This window comes from Chrysemys picta, chromosome 1 (genome assembly GCF_011386835.1).
Source record: "Chrysemys picta bellii isolate R12L10 chromosome 1, ASM1138683v2, whole genome shotgun sequence".
NCBI classification, from domain to species: Eukaryota; Metazoa; Chordata; order Testudines; family Emydidae; genus Chrysemys; species Chrysemys picta.
The window spans coordinates 294,994,716-295,008,987 of record NC_088791.1 but is presented as its reverse complement, the minus strand read 5'-3'; the positions used below and the strand labels follow the sequence as shown (position 1 = coordinate 295,008,987).

Below are 14,272 nucleotides of genomic sequence, written 5' to 3'. Positions count from 1 at the left end.
TTTGCAGGAGAGGAATAGCTGCATGCAAACATTTGTGTATTCTGAACAGGTGATCCCTTGTGACATTTTTAATGGCAATTTAACATTCCGTAGTTTAGTTTATTTTCTAGGCTGTAATTTTAATGCAACTGGATTATTATTTGATATTTTATTTCATGGCTTCCTAGACCATGAGCTCTGTAAGGCAGAAACTGTCTTATGTTTGTAGGGAACAACAAGGACTAGATCCTTTATCGGGCGCCCTAGAAACTATTGCAATATAAATTTGTATTAATAGCGAAACTGTCCAGATGCTTGGATCAAGATGAAAGCCCCATTATGGCAGATGTTGTACAAACACAGAGGTAGACACAGTCCCTTGCCCTACAGTCTAGGATGTTAGATTTGTACGGAGTTCGTATTTTGCACTTGTGTGGCAGGGGGGAAAATGCATTTGAAATGACTTCCCACCATTAGTTCTTTATGAAAGTGTGGCACTCTGTCCCGCTCTAGTAGTGGGTAAGTCAACTAGAAATTGATAAGTCAGCTGCAGCACCAGCTATCTGAGGATTGTGTTAGTTCAGGTAATAAAACCTCCTGTACTAGGTTCCAGATGTGATCTCTGCTGCCAACAAACCACCAAAGGACGTTGGTGTTACATTTGCACCTGGTTTGTAAGTTGATTTTGACACTTCATTTTAAGAACATCAGGGTATGGAGAGTGGGAGGTCAGGCTAAACTAGGGTGACCAGACGTCCCGATTTTATCGGGACCGTCCCGATATTTCCTTGTTTGTCCCGCGTCCCGACCGACCTGCGGTCGGGACAACCGGACAAACAAGGAAATGCCCCGAGCCTCGAGCCCGGAAGTGCTCGCGCCCCCCCCCCCCTGCCCCGACTCCGCCCCCTCCTCCCCCGATTGGCTCCCTCCCCGAATCCCCGCCTCTTCCCCGGGCTCACCATTCCCCCTCCCTCCACAAGTGCTGGAGGGAGGCCCGGGAGACGCAGGGGAAGCGCGGGGCCGGGGTGAGTAACAGTCCGGCCTGGCCCAGTGCAGGCAGGACTCGGGTGGTTGGGAGAGGAGGGGGGCGACCCGCGGGGCCAGGCGACGGGGGAGGAAGCGGCCATGGCGCTCGGCGGCTCTGGCGCCCCCGAACCCCCCGAGCCGGGGCCTGCAGCAGCGCGTACGCTGGGCCCAGCCCCTGGCTAGGCACGTCTGGGCTGCCCAGCTGGTGCTATCGCGCGGTGGCCCCGGGGCGGAGGCATCGGCCGCCCAGCCCCGTTCGTTCCCCTGCGGGACGGGGGGGCTGGGGCCTGCTGCCCCCACTCCGGGGCCGCCGCGGGATAGCACCAGCTGGGCAGCCCAGACGCTGGCCAGGGGCTGGGCGCAGCGTGCGCGCTGCTGGGTCCCCGCAGCAGGCCCCGGCTCGGGGGGTTCGGGGGCGCCAGAGCCGCGGGCGCCAAGCGCCATGGCTGCTTCCTCCCCCGCGGCAGTGGGAGCTGCAGCAGCGGCTGCTCCCGAGTCCCGCTGCCCGGGGGTGAGAACAGCCGCCTCCTGGCCCCGCGGGCTGCCCCCCTCCTCTCCCTACCGCCCGACTGAGTCCTGCCTGCTCGGGGCCAGGCCGGACTCTTACTCACCCCGGCCCCGCGCTTCCCCTGAGTCTCCCGGGCCTCCCTCCAGCACTTGCGGAGGAAGTTTTTTTTTTTTTTTTTGGCCCCGCCCCCTGCCACGCCCCCCCCCCAAGTCACCACCCCCCCCCCCCCCCCGCGTCCCGATATTTGTCTTTGGTGATCTGGTCACCCTAGGCTAAACACACTGTATATTAGGGAGTGGATACTGCCACGAAGCTCTGCTATTGTATAGAGCTAGTCAAAAAAAAAAAAACCCCTCTGCTTTGTATGAAAATTAAGAACAGTTTCTGTTTTGCAGGGTTCAAAATGGGCCTATTTTCCATTTTTCGCTAAAGTTTCTGTGCAATTTTTTATTTTTGTCATGATTTTTTAACCACAAGCAAACATTCAGTAAAAAAATGATGATAAATATCAGTAAGAATGTCACTGAAATGTTCAAGAAGAAAAATATTCTTTTTTTTTTTTTTTTTTTTGTGAAAAGTCCCATAGGTTGAAAAAAAGGCCATTTTTAATCAGAAAAAACACTGACTAGCTCTAGTGTAGTAGCCTTGCTCAGAGCTGCAGAAGGGCAGGGATGGGTTGGTTGGAAGAATCCTCTTCCTCTCCAACAAACGAAAGAAAAGTTATTTGTATTGTGGTAGGCCCCAGCCAAGATTGGGGTCACAGGTGTTGCACAAAAACAACAAGGAGTCTGGTGGCACCTTAAAGACTAACAGATTTATTTGGGCATAAGCTTTCGTGAGTAAAAACCTCACTTCTTCGGATGCATAGAGTGAAAGTTACAGATGCAGGCATTATATACTGACACATGGAGAGCAGGGAGTTACTTCACAAGTGGAGAACCAGTGTTGACAGGGCCAATTCAATCAGGGTGGATGAAGTCCACTCCCAATAATAGATGAGGAGGTGTCAATTCCAGGAGAGGAAAAGCTGCTTCTGTAGTGAGCCAGCCACTCCCAGTCCCTATTCAAGCCCAGATTAATGGTGTTGAATTTGCAAATGAATTTTAGTTCTGCTGTTTCTCTTTGAAGTCTGTTTCTGAAGTTTTTTTGTTCAATGATAGTGACTTTTAAATCTGTAATAGAATGACCAGGGAGATTGAAGTGTTCACTTACTGGCTTATGTATGTTACCATTCCTGATGTCCGATTTGTGTCCATTTATTCTTTTGCGGAGGGACTGTCCCGTTTGGCCAATGTACATGGCAGAGGGGCATTGCTGGCACATGATGGCATATATGACATTAGAGGATGTGCAGGTGAATGAGCCCCTGATGGTGTGGCTGATGTGGTTGGGTCCTCTGATGCTGTTGCCAGAGTAGATATGGGGACAGAGTAGGCAACGAGGTTTGCTACAGGGATAGGTTCCTGGGTTGGTGTTTCTGTGGTGTGGTGTGTAGTTGCTGGTGAGTATTTGCTTCAGGTTGGGGGGTTGTCTGTAAGCGAGGACTGGCCTGCCTCCCAAGGTCTGTGAGAGTGAGGGATCATTTTCCAGGATAGGTTGTAGATCGTGGATAATGCGCTGGAGAGGTTTTAGCTGGGGGCTGTATGTGATAGCCAGTGGTGTTCTGTTATTGTCCTTGTTGGGCCTGTCCTGCAGTAGGTGATTTCTGGGTACCCGTCTTGCTCTGTCAATCTGTTTCCTCACTTCCCCAGGTGGGTATTGTAGTTTTACGAATGCTTGATAAAGATCTTGTAGGTGTTTGTCTCTGTCTGAGGGGTTGGAGCAAATTTGGTTGTATCTTAGGGCTTGGCTGTAGACAATGAATCGTGTGATGTGTCTTGGATGGAAGCTGGAGGCATGTAGGTACGTATAGCGGTCAGTAGGTTTCCGGTATAGGGTGGTGTTTATGTGACCATCAATTATTTGTACTGTAGTGTCCAGGAAGTGGATCTCTTGTGTGGACTGGTCCAGGCTGAGGTTGATGGTGGGGTGGAAATTGTTGAAGTCCAGGTGGAATTCTTCAAGGGCCTCCTTTCCGTGGGTCCATATGATGAAGATGTCATCAATATAGCGCAAGTAGAGGAGGGGCATTAGGGGACGAGAGCTGAGGAAGCGTTGTTCTAAGTCAGCCATAAAAATGTTGGCATACTGTGGGGCCATGCGAGTACCCATAGCAGTGCCACTGACTTGAAGGTATAAGTTGTCCCCAAATCTGAAGTGGTTGTGGGTGAGGACAAAGTCACAAAGCTCAGCCACCAGGCTTGCTGTGGCCTCATCAGGGATACTGTTCCTGACAGCTTGTAGTCCATCCTCATGTGGAATAGTAATAGTAACGTTGCACAGTGCACGTTACATAAAGTAAGAGACAGTCCTTGCTCTGCAGAGTTTATATTCTAAAGGCTAGATAAGAGCTGTCCAGTGAATCTGCCTGGGCTCGCCCCTGAGCCTGTGTAGATCCCACTGGCAGGATCCAGTCCTGTTATGAGAAAAGACATAACAGGGTGTAACAAATGGGTGGAAGGGATGAAGGAGGGAGAAAGAAGGGAGAGGAAATGTATGGTTATAAAGGCTAGCCATATACAACGCTTAGATGGTTTTGAGACTTAATCTTTTAAATAAATAATAAAATATCAATAAGCAACTAAATAAAATACCATAAGTCCCAACAGACTCTTTGTCTCACTCTTGTCACACACACAACTTTTCAACTTCCTCCACAACAACAGGTACTGGGAACTCCTTGAAGAGAAAGTGATCTGGGAACTCCTCTTCTTGGCCCAACTAGGGGCCGCAGCAGCAGTAGTAAATTTGAGGAGCAGTATGCGCTGGTGGATTGGTACTGAACTGGAAGTTGGAAAGCCTGATTTCTAGTCCCTGTTTGGCCACAGACATATTGTGTGACCCTGGGTAAATCACTTCAGATCGCTGCCTCTGTTTGTCCTCCCACCCTTAGTTTGTCTTGTCTATTTTGATTGTAAGCTCTATGGGGCATGGACAATCTCTCTTACTGTGTATTAGTACAACATCTAGCACAACGGGACACTTTACAAAAGATGTTGCCATAATCATGACTATTAATTTTCCCCTTCTTCCACTTGTTTTTATTTATTTTATATTTATTATATAATATAAAATATTATCTATATCTAGATAGATAATAAAAAAGTGGAAGAAGGGGAAAATTAATAGTCATGATTATGAATCAGAAGTTAGGAATTGTAGAAAATTGATAAGGGAAGCAAAGGGATACAAACAGAACTCTATGGCCAGCAGAGTTAAGGACAGTAAAAAAAGAGTTTTAAAATATATTAGGAACAAAAAGAATCCTGACAATTGTATCAGTCTATTACTATATGGAAATGCTAGCATTATCAATAATAATGCAGAAAAGGCAGAAGTGTTCTATAAATATTTCTGATCTGTATTTGGAGATAAGAGATGATATAGTCATCATATGGCAATTCCAGTAGTATCTCTGGAGGATGTTAAACTGAAGCTATGAAAGTTAGATTCTTTAAAATGAGCAGATCCAGATAACTTGCATCCAAGAGTTTTTAAAGAGCAGGCAGAGGAGCTCTCTGGACTTTTAATGTTGATTTTCAATAAGTCTTGGAGTACAGTACTGGGGAAGTTCCAGAAGAAAGCTACTGTTGTACCAATATTTTAAAAGGGTAAATGGTATGATATTGATCCTGGACAATATAATGAAGCGGCTGATATGGGACTCAATTAATAAAGAATTAGGGGAGGGTAATGTAATTAATGAAAATCAACATAGGTTTATGAAAAATAGATTCTGTCAAACTAACTTGATATATATATTTTGGATAAATTACAAGTTTGGTTGATAAAGGTAATAGTGTTGATGTAATATACAGAGACTTCTCTAAGGCATTTGATTTGGTACCACATGATATTTTTGTATAAAAAAAAACTAGTGACAAAATTAATATGGCATCTATTAAAGGGATTAAAAACTGGCTAACTGATAGGTCTCAAAATGTAATTGTAAAGGGAGACTCATTGAGCAGGTGTTTTTCTAGTTCTTGGCCCTATGTTATTTAACACTTGGCAAGGATCGGTTCTTGGCCCTATGTTATTTAACATTTTGATCAATGACCTGGAAGAAAACATAAAATCATCACTGATAAAGTTTGTAGATGACACAAAAATTGGGGGAGTGGTAAATGATTCAGAGCCATCTGGATTGCTTGGTAATCTGGGTGCATTTTAATATGACTAAATGTAAAATGTAGGAACAAAGAATGTGTGCCATACTTACAGGATGGGGGACTGTCCAGGGAAACAGTGACTGTGAAAAAGATTTTGGGGTTATGGTTCATAATCAGGTGAACAGGCGCTCTAAGTGTGCTGCTGTGGCCAAAAAAGCTAATGCAGTCCTAGGGTGCATAAACAGGGGGATCTCTGTTAGGAGTAGAGAGGTATTTTACCTCTATATTTGGCACTGGTGTGACCACTGCTGGAATAGTCTATCCAGTTCTGGTGCCCATAATTCAAGAAGGGTGTTAATAAATTGGAGAGCCACAAGGATGGTTAAAGGGTTATAAAACACGCCTTATAGCGATAGATTGAACCCATTGAGTCTATTTAGCTCAACAAAGAGAAGGTTAATGGATGACTTGATCACGGTGTATAAGTATCTGCATGGCAAACAAATACTTAATAATGTGCTCTTCAATCTAGCAGTGTCAGGTATAACACAATCCAATGGCTGGAGGATGAAGCTAGACAAATTCAGACTGGAAATAAGGTATACATTTTTAACAGTGATGGTAATTAACCACTGGAACAATTAGCCAAGGGTCGTGGTGGATTCTCCATCGCTGACAATTATTTTAAAATAAAGATTGGGTGCTTTTACTAAAAGATCTGCTCTAGGAATTACATTGGGGAAGTTCTATGGCCTGTGTTACACAGGAGGTCCACCTCTATCATCATCATGGTAAATGGTCCCTTCTAGCCTTGGAATCTATGGATCAATGAATCTGTTATTAATTAGTAGCCACTACTGGACCAAATTGTGATCAGGCCTCATTTATATTAATAGATTTTAATAATGAACCATAACATTCATCTAATTTAACCTCCAACATAACACAGGCCATAGAATTTCACCAAGTGATTTCCAGAATCACATCCATAAACTTCTTCTAGAGCTACAACGTATCTTTTAAAAAGACATTCACTCTTGATTTAAAGCCTTCAAGTGACCGTGTCCATCGCAATCTTAGGTAAGTTGTTCCAATGGTTAAATTCCCTCATTGTTAAGAGTTTGCTCCTTATTTCTAGCATGAATTTGTCAGCTTCCACCCATTGGATCTTGTTGCCTACGTCTGCTAGATTAGAGTCCTCTACTATCAAAATTTCTTCCCCTGGAGGTACTTGTAGATAGTGAGCCAAGTAGCCTTTTAACCTTCTCTTGGATAAACTAAATAGACTGAGTTTTTTCGGTGTCAATGCATGGCAGGTTTTCTTGATCTTAAATCATTCTTCTAGCTCATTTCTAAACCCTTTCCAATTTGTCAAGATATATATCTATATATTAATTTTTATAGCTGCCTTCTCTTCCCCTCCAAACCAGTTGTTTCTTTAATCAGCACAGATTTCTTCATCAATTGTGGGATTGTTGCTTTTAGGGCATCTAGTAAGGTGTTCTTAAATGACTCCCAATTATCATTCACATTTTTATTAAATTCTTCTTTCCAGTTGATTTAGCTCATAATTGTTTTCAGCTTTTTGAAACTGGCTATATTAAAGCATCAAGTGTGTGTATATATATATATATATATTATGGGCTTGGACTTTATTCTGTTTGCACTTTATAAATGTGATCAAGTCATGATCACTTGTACCTAAGCTATCGTTAATTTTTAGTTGTGTGTTCAGTTCCTCCTTATCCATTAGGACCAGATATAATAAAGAATTCCCCCATGCTGGCTGCAACACTTCTTGGGTTGGGAAAATGTCATCTAGGATGTTTTTTAGAAATTCAAGGATGTTTTAGTATTGACAGCATGTGTCCTCCAGCATATCACTCAAATTGAAGTCCCCCATGATCACTCAGTTTTGTTTTGTGTTTTTTCACATAATAGATAGATGCATAAAGAGGTGGTCATACTGTTCCCTAGTGTGATCTGTAATGGAGACTAACTAATACTACAGTTTGTGCTTTATCTGTTAGGACAGTGATTCATAAGCATTCCAGATAATTTTCTTCAAGTTATCAGTAACTCAGAAACAGGTAATGCCATTTTTGACTGAGTGCTACTCCCTCTCCCCCTTTATGCACTTGATCCTTCCTAAATAGGTTATAACCATTTATTTTAACATTCCAGTTGTGCACATCATCCCACCAGGGTTCAATAACACCAGCTAGTTATTGAACTATCCTCCTAAATGAGCAATTCCAATTCCTCTTCTGTGTTACCCTGGCTACTAGCATTGGTGTTAAGGCAATTCAATAATTTTTTCTCCTCATGCCCTTTGGTTCCTTAATTAACTTTGTTCTCCTCATCTTAATTTTGTGCTGAGTGCTCAGATCTTCCCTGTTTTTACACTCCTGTTTTGCTATTGGTTTACCCACTCCTGACTACTCTAGCCAGTCTGTCCCTGGGTAGATTGATCCCCCTTTTTCTGAGGTGGAGGCCATCCAAACTAAACAGCCAGCTCTCCCACAAAAGGTGGATCAGTGTTCCACAAAGCCAAAACTTACACCGCTTACCTAGCCAGTGGTTCACTTCCAGAATCTTCTGCCTTCTGTCTTCCTTCTCTGGTGGGATAGCAAGGATCTCAGAGAAGATTGCTTGAACATTCTTCTTCTTCAGCAAGTTTGAGTTCCCTGAAATCATCTACTATCTGCGAGATATTTGATATTTCATGACTCAGTGCGAATGTGAACCATCCCTGGTGGCTCCTTACCCATCAACTTTAGAAGTCTATCCAATCTTGGAGTGAAGCTTCATGTTTTGGCTCTGGGAAGGCAGCACAATGTCCTGTTGTCCACCTGTCCCTTGCAGAATGTTCTTTCAAGTGTTCTGAGTTTTGGATCTCCAACAAGGATTGTCTGTCTTCCTTGGATGGCTGGAGAACTCTTTGAGGGCAAACTCGGTTTTTTGTACAGGTTGGACCAAGCTGCCATCTACATGTGTGTACCATACTGTGACGGTGTTGGGACTCACCACCGCTGGCACCTCCCGCTGGTCGCTCCGGGAATTAGCTCAGTCCATGGGGAGCACCCTCTCCTGGTGGTGTCCCGTCCATCTCTCACCCTCCATTGGCACCTGGACCCACGTTGCTCCCTTCTGCTCGCGGTGTCCCCTTCAGGACACTACCCTCCAGCAGTGCCCCCTAGTCCAGTCTCACCTTCCTTCCAGGGCAGGCGAACACCAGTCTTTCACCTGCCGCAGTGGCCAGCCGCTCCCAAAGTCTAAACCCTTCCCTCAGGGGTATGGTGCAGTCCCATATGGCCACTTCCCATGGCCAGTTGCAATATAAGGGGCAAGGGGGAACCCAGGCCCACCCAGTACTCTGGGTCCCGACCCAGGGACCCTCTAGCAGCAGCCTCCCTGCCCTCCTTCTCTCTCCTCACTTGCTGTCCGCTCTGCCTGGGTCACTTCCCCTCTGACCCCTTTGCACCCTTAAGGCCCTTCCCTCAGGGCCTGCAGCCTGGCAGGTAGCGGGCTGGAGTTTCCTTCGGCCGTGCCGTGCCGTGCCGTGCCCTCCCCTCCCCTCCCCTCCCCTCCCCTGTGCTGGTCTCCTAGCTCATGAGACAGACCTTCCCTGTTAGAGGTCTGGGAGAGACCACCTGCTCCTCTCCTAGGCAGCCTTTATATAGGGCTGAGCCTGGCCCTGATTGGCCGCCACTTACTCAGGTCTCATTGGCTCTCCCACAGGCCTTTCCTGATTGGCTGCCTCTCGGCGCAGCCGCTCTGGCCTGCCCTAGCCCAATCTCTCATAGGGGTGGGGCAGCTGCCCCACCACACTACATCTCTCTGTCCCCTTAGACCTCCTGGATCTTGAGAGGTATCTTCCAACATTTCCACATTCAGGACCTGGTATCAATTTGAAACTTCTATCTATGTAGAATTCCTCCTGGTCCTCTTCTCTGTGATGGGCCCATCCTCATCTGTCTCCAGCTGTGCAGATTGCCTCCATGATTTCTTATAATAATAAGGAAAGCTACCCAGGAAAATGTGGGACCCTCTAATGTCCTTAGATACAGGAAACTGTTCCAAAATCCTGTTAGGCAAATGTCCAGTATTAACACACACAATAGCAAACACCCTATGTCTGCTTAGGTCAGTAAGAGTCAACCTGGTTCTGCTGAGGCTGAACTGGTGGTAGGCCAGTATAGCCAGGGCCCTAGTGTTTTACCATCAGGTTAATTAAAGTGGTGGTAAAAAACAGCCTTGTCTACAGTAAGGCTCCCATCAGTGAGAATTTTTTGTAAAGAAGGCCCAACTAGGAAAGAGAGTAGGTAAATTCTGCTCCACATGGCCAAAGCGACTATGTTGGAACACACATCTATGACATGGCAGTGTGTCTTAACATGGTGAAAGCAGAGAATGGCTTTGAAAAATTCTAGAGAAAATACTGCTAATAAAAAGAGACATAAACCTCTCAGTGGAAGAAGAGGGGAAAGAGAAAAAGCAGAAAAGGAGAAAAGTTTAAAAAAAGATGGGAACTTAAGTAAATTTTAATTTTATCAAAAGTTTGACACCAGAATGTCACAATAAAATACTCACACACCTATTTCCAAAAGCTTTTCCAAAATTTGCCTCCAAAGTTTCATTCCACCAGCCCCAATCTCAGAATTCCCTGGAATTATTATTAGGAGGAGGGTATGCTATAAGGAGAGGGTAGGACAGGAAAAGGGGAGCAGTTGTGGGATAGGAAAGGGCAGAAAGAATTTCAGAATAGCTAAATGTTTTGAAATGGCTTTTGCAAGACTTTCTTGGAAAGCAACAAAATACATTGTAATAACACCAAACCAATGTACAGCACAGAACTCCTTAAAGAGCCTCAGTTGTTCTTTGCAAGGAATTGCATTTGGTTCCCTCACCAGACTTGAATTTCCTTGCCCTTAATTTGGACAAATATTGCAGAAGGCCCCTTTCAATAAAAAGGAAAGGAAACCACAGAAACATAATGAACAAAACTCTCCAGAACTTGTAGAGATGTAATAGGCCCCCAAAGGAACTATCTGAGAATATAGCAGAGCTACAGCAAGGATAATATTTGGCACCAGTGTGATCACTGCTGCAATACTGTGTCCAGTTCTGGTGTCCACAATTCAAGAAGAATGTAAATACATTTGAGTGGGCTCAGAGAAGAGCCAGGAGAATGATCAAAGGATTAGAAAACATGCTTATAGTACAGACTCATGGAGCTCAATCTATTTAGCTTAACAAAGAGAAGGTTAAGGGGTGACTTGATCACAGGCTGTAAGTATCTACATGAGGGACAAATATTGGGCTCCTCAATCTAGCAGAGAAAGGTATAACATGATCCAATGGCTGGAAGATGAAGCTAGACAAATTCAGACAGGAAATAACATGTTAATTGTTTTATTAGTGATGGTAATTAACCATTGGAACAATTTGCCATGGCTCATGATCAATGTTCCCTCTAATTTTTTACATCCATGTGTGGAATGAATTTTGTTATGTCTACCAATATGGAGGTGATGCGTGGCGGGGATGAGGCCGGGGGGGTTGGAGTGTGGGAGGGGGCGCAGGGCTGGGGCAAAGGGTTGGGGTGCAGGGGGGTGAGGGCTGTGGCTGGGGGTGCAGGCTCTGGGGTGGGATCAGGGATGAGGGGTTTGGAGTGCAGGCTGCCCCGAGGCTACGGTAGGGAGAAAGGACTCCCCCAGCCCTCTCTCACCGCAGCAGCCCGGGGCTGAGAAAGAGGTGCCTCTCCCCACTGTGCGCCGGTGCGGCCTTTGATAGCCTGCTGTGTGGCCGCACAGCCTAGAGCGAGCTTAGATCATGATGGATTCTCCATCACTGACAATTGTAAAATCAGGATTGGATGTTATACTAAAAGATCTGCTCTAGGAATTATGTTGGGGAAGTTCTATGGCCTGTGTTATAGGTGAGGTCTGACTAGATGATCACAATGGTCCCTTCTGACCTTGGAATCTATGGTAATCAGGTGAGTTTTCCAATCACTGGAAGAAGCCGAATGTTCCTCCAATCTTTAAAAAGGTAAAGGAGAGTCTCCAAACTATTGATCTGATGTTTAACGTAGGTAAAATGAGTGTTAATGACAATATTGGTAAGCAACCAGAGTAGAGGAAAACAATGCATGATTATCCAAGATGGGTTTGTGAAGCACAGGGCCGTCAAGCTATCTTTTCCTTTTTCTTTACATAAAATGGATTGGGTGGATCAGAGGAAGAAGATATCATCAGCCAGATATTCAAAAGAGCAGGACAAGTCGCTCTGCTTGACTAGTGTATGTTTCACAAAGAGCTGTACAAAACTAAAAATATCAAATCCATACAGGATTTTCAAAGGCTAATATTTTTATTCATTTCAAGTCTTTCTTGGGCTGTCTTGTTTGTCATCTCTTAATTGGCATGTTAAATGGACGACCAGCTGGGCCAGTTAAACAGATTCCTCTCTATATTTGTGTTCTTTGCCAGCATGTAGCATAAAATGCCTAAAATAATTTGTTTGGACGCTGGTAATGAATATAAAGTGCACTTGGATCCAGGCTTCATATGGTAAGTTTCAACCATTCAGTATTTTATAGCCAATGACAAAGCTCCTGGAAAAGTGGGTTAATAATGAAATCACCGGTGCAATCTTTAGTGGGTACCACGGTAACATTGTGTATTATGAGGCGAGGTATTTGATTCTAGTGTGTTTGGGCCTATGAATATGGAGTTCTCTGAGGTATTTTGGTGTTTCCCTTTTTTAAGCTATCTCAGGGCCCAATTCAGCTATTCACTTAAGCACACGCTTAACAAAGTCCTGCTGACCTCCATGGGATTTAAGCATATGCTTAATACTAAGGACATGTTTAAGTGCTTTGTTGGATTGGAGCCCTAGTAGACCCTCCTGAAAAGAGAGTGATTTTCAATCTAATAAGGTTATCTCAGTGTGAATATTTTAACTACATAAATCAATGTGCCCAGCAGTAGCAAATGACTAATGGGATTATTCTTTCTTTCTTTGTTACCAGAATGATGAATTGACTTTGCCTGTTGCTGAAGATTTTCATCTCCTTAATGCATTGCAGATATGTCGAAAGGACACAAGCTGTCAGGGGCTGGCAGTAACCAGCCCCAACCGAGAACATCCCCGTCTCCCTCTGGGTGTATTTCATCAGATTCCCAATCTGGTATTTTGCGCCTCACTGTAGAAAATGTTAAAAAGCTAGAAGAAGAGTATTTGACTGCAAAAGGAGTCCTTGGTAACCAATCTGTGGAGGAGTACGTTAAGCAGAGTAATCTCTGTTTGCTGGAGAGAGAAAGGAGTGGGGAAGTCAGCGGAGAGCATGTCCCAGATAAAAAAGATCCGGAAGGCGCCGTCTCCTTCCTTCCAAGAGAGCTGGATAAAAAGTCCAGGGAAACTCACTTGGAAAAGGCTGAAGAAATTTCACACACAGGCAGCTTATTGGCAGGTATTTTGGCTGAGAGGGGGATTTCTTTTTGTCCTTTTAAAATGTGTTCAGACAAGGAGAACATGGTTATCAAACTTGGGTGCCTAAAATGGGTACTCGGGGAGGGCTTTTCAAAGATGCTCAGTGCTGATCTAAATGCTCCCAGTGAAGGCAACAGTAAAACTCCCACTGACTTTGGTGGGAGCAGGGTTAGGCCAATGCTGAGTGCTTTAGAAAATCCCACCCATGGACACCTACATCCAGATTTAGGCACCTCATTTTAGGTACCCAGCTTTGGGAAATGGACCCACAGTTGCTACATAAACAGATGGATTTTTTGCAGCAGATATATTGGGTAGAGAAGGGTGTTGAGCTTTGATGGTGGGGTCAGAACCCAAATCTGAATTTCAAATACAGACCCTCTGGGAGGGATTTTCAATAGTGCTGCACTCTGGCCTAGATACTCCCATTGAAGTCAGTGGGAATTTTACCAATGATGGGAACAGAGTTAGGGCAAGGCTGGGTGCAAATCCCATCCCATCCATACGAGGGGCCAAAACAACACCTTGGAACTTTGAGAGTGCTTGAAATCCAGATGTGAATTTTGTGGCTTATGCCCATCTGGAATTTAACAAGTTATTCTGTTGCATACAACCACCAGCAAATTAATCAAAGACAATGTCAGGTGGTGATATCCTAAATCTGTTTGATTGCAACTCTTTTGCTTTATATCCAGCCTTTAGCAGTATTTTATTGCTTGTCAGGCAATCGAGCCAAACCGTACAAAGCAGAAAACTGAGGGAAGAAGAGTTTGTTAAAGTACCTCTTAAGTCACAAAAATCTTATTTATTTATACTCACTACGGTTTTGCCTCATCACCTATGTCACACTGCTTTCAACACCTTTTATTTCACTGTAGTCTCCAATATTCTGGAGTCACTTAGCTATACATGATTGTCTTTAAAACTGGTAGTAAGAAATACCCAATTCTCCGCTCCCTTGTACCAGTGTAAATCAGAAGCCAAGTCATTGGTGTTCCACTGGTGTAAACCCAGGGAGTGAGTGAAAAAACAGGTCCTGTTCTATAAATGC

The 14,272-nt window shown here is 44.5% G+C and overlaps 1 protein-coding gene across 6 annotated transcripts in view; it reads left to right on the top strand.

Moving 5' to 3' along the window:
• ERICH6B (glutamate rich 6B) overlaps nucleotides 1–14,272 on the top strand; it is a 73,322-nt gene that overhangs the window by 6,675 nt on the left and 52,375 nt on the right. For 5 of the 6 annotated variants that reach the window (XR_010600736.1, XR_010600735.1, XM_065593521.1 and 2 more), the window contains exon 2: nucleotides 12,818–13,201. Coding sequence is in view for 4 of the 6 variants with exons in the window: in XM_065593521.1 (XP_065449593.1) it covers nucleotides 12,818–13,201 (384 nt within the window). In the remaining 2 variants the exon portion in view is untranslated. Of the gene's footprint in view, nucleotides 1–12,760; nucleotides 13,202–14,272 lie in introns of all 6 variants that reach the window. The other variant, XM_042842699.2, reaches the window with a different exon arrangement.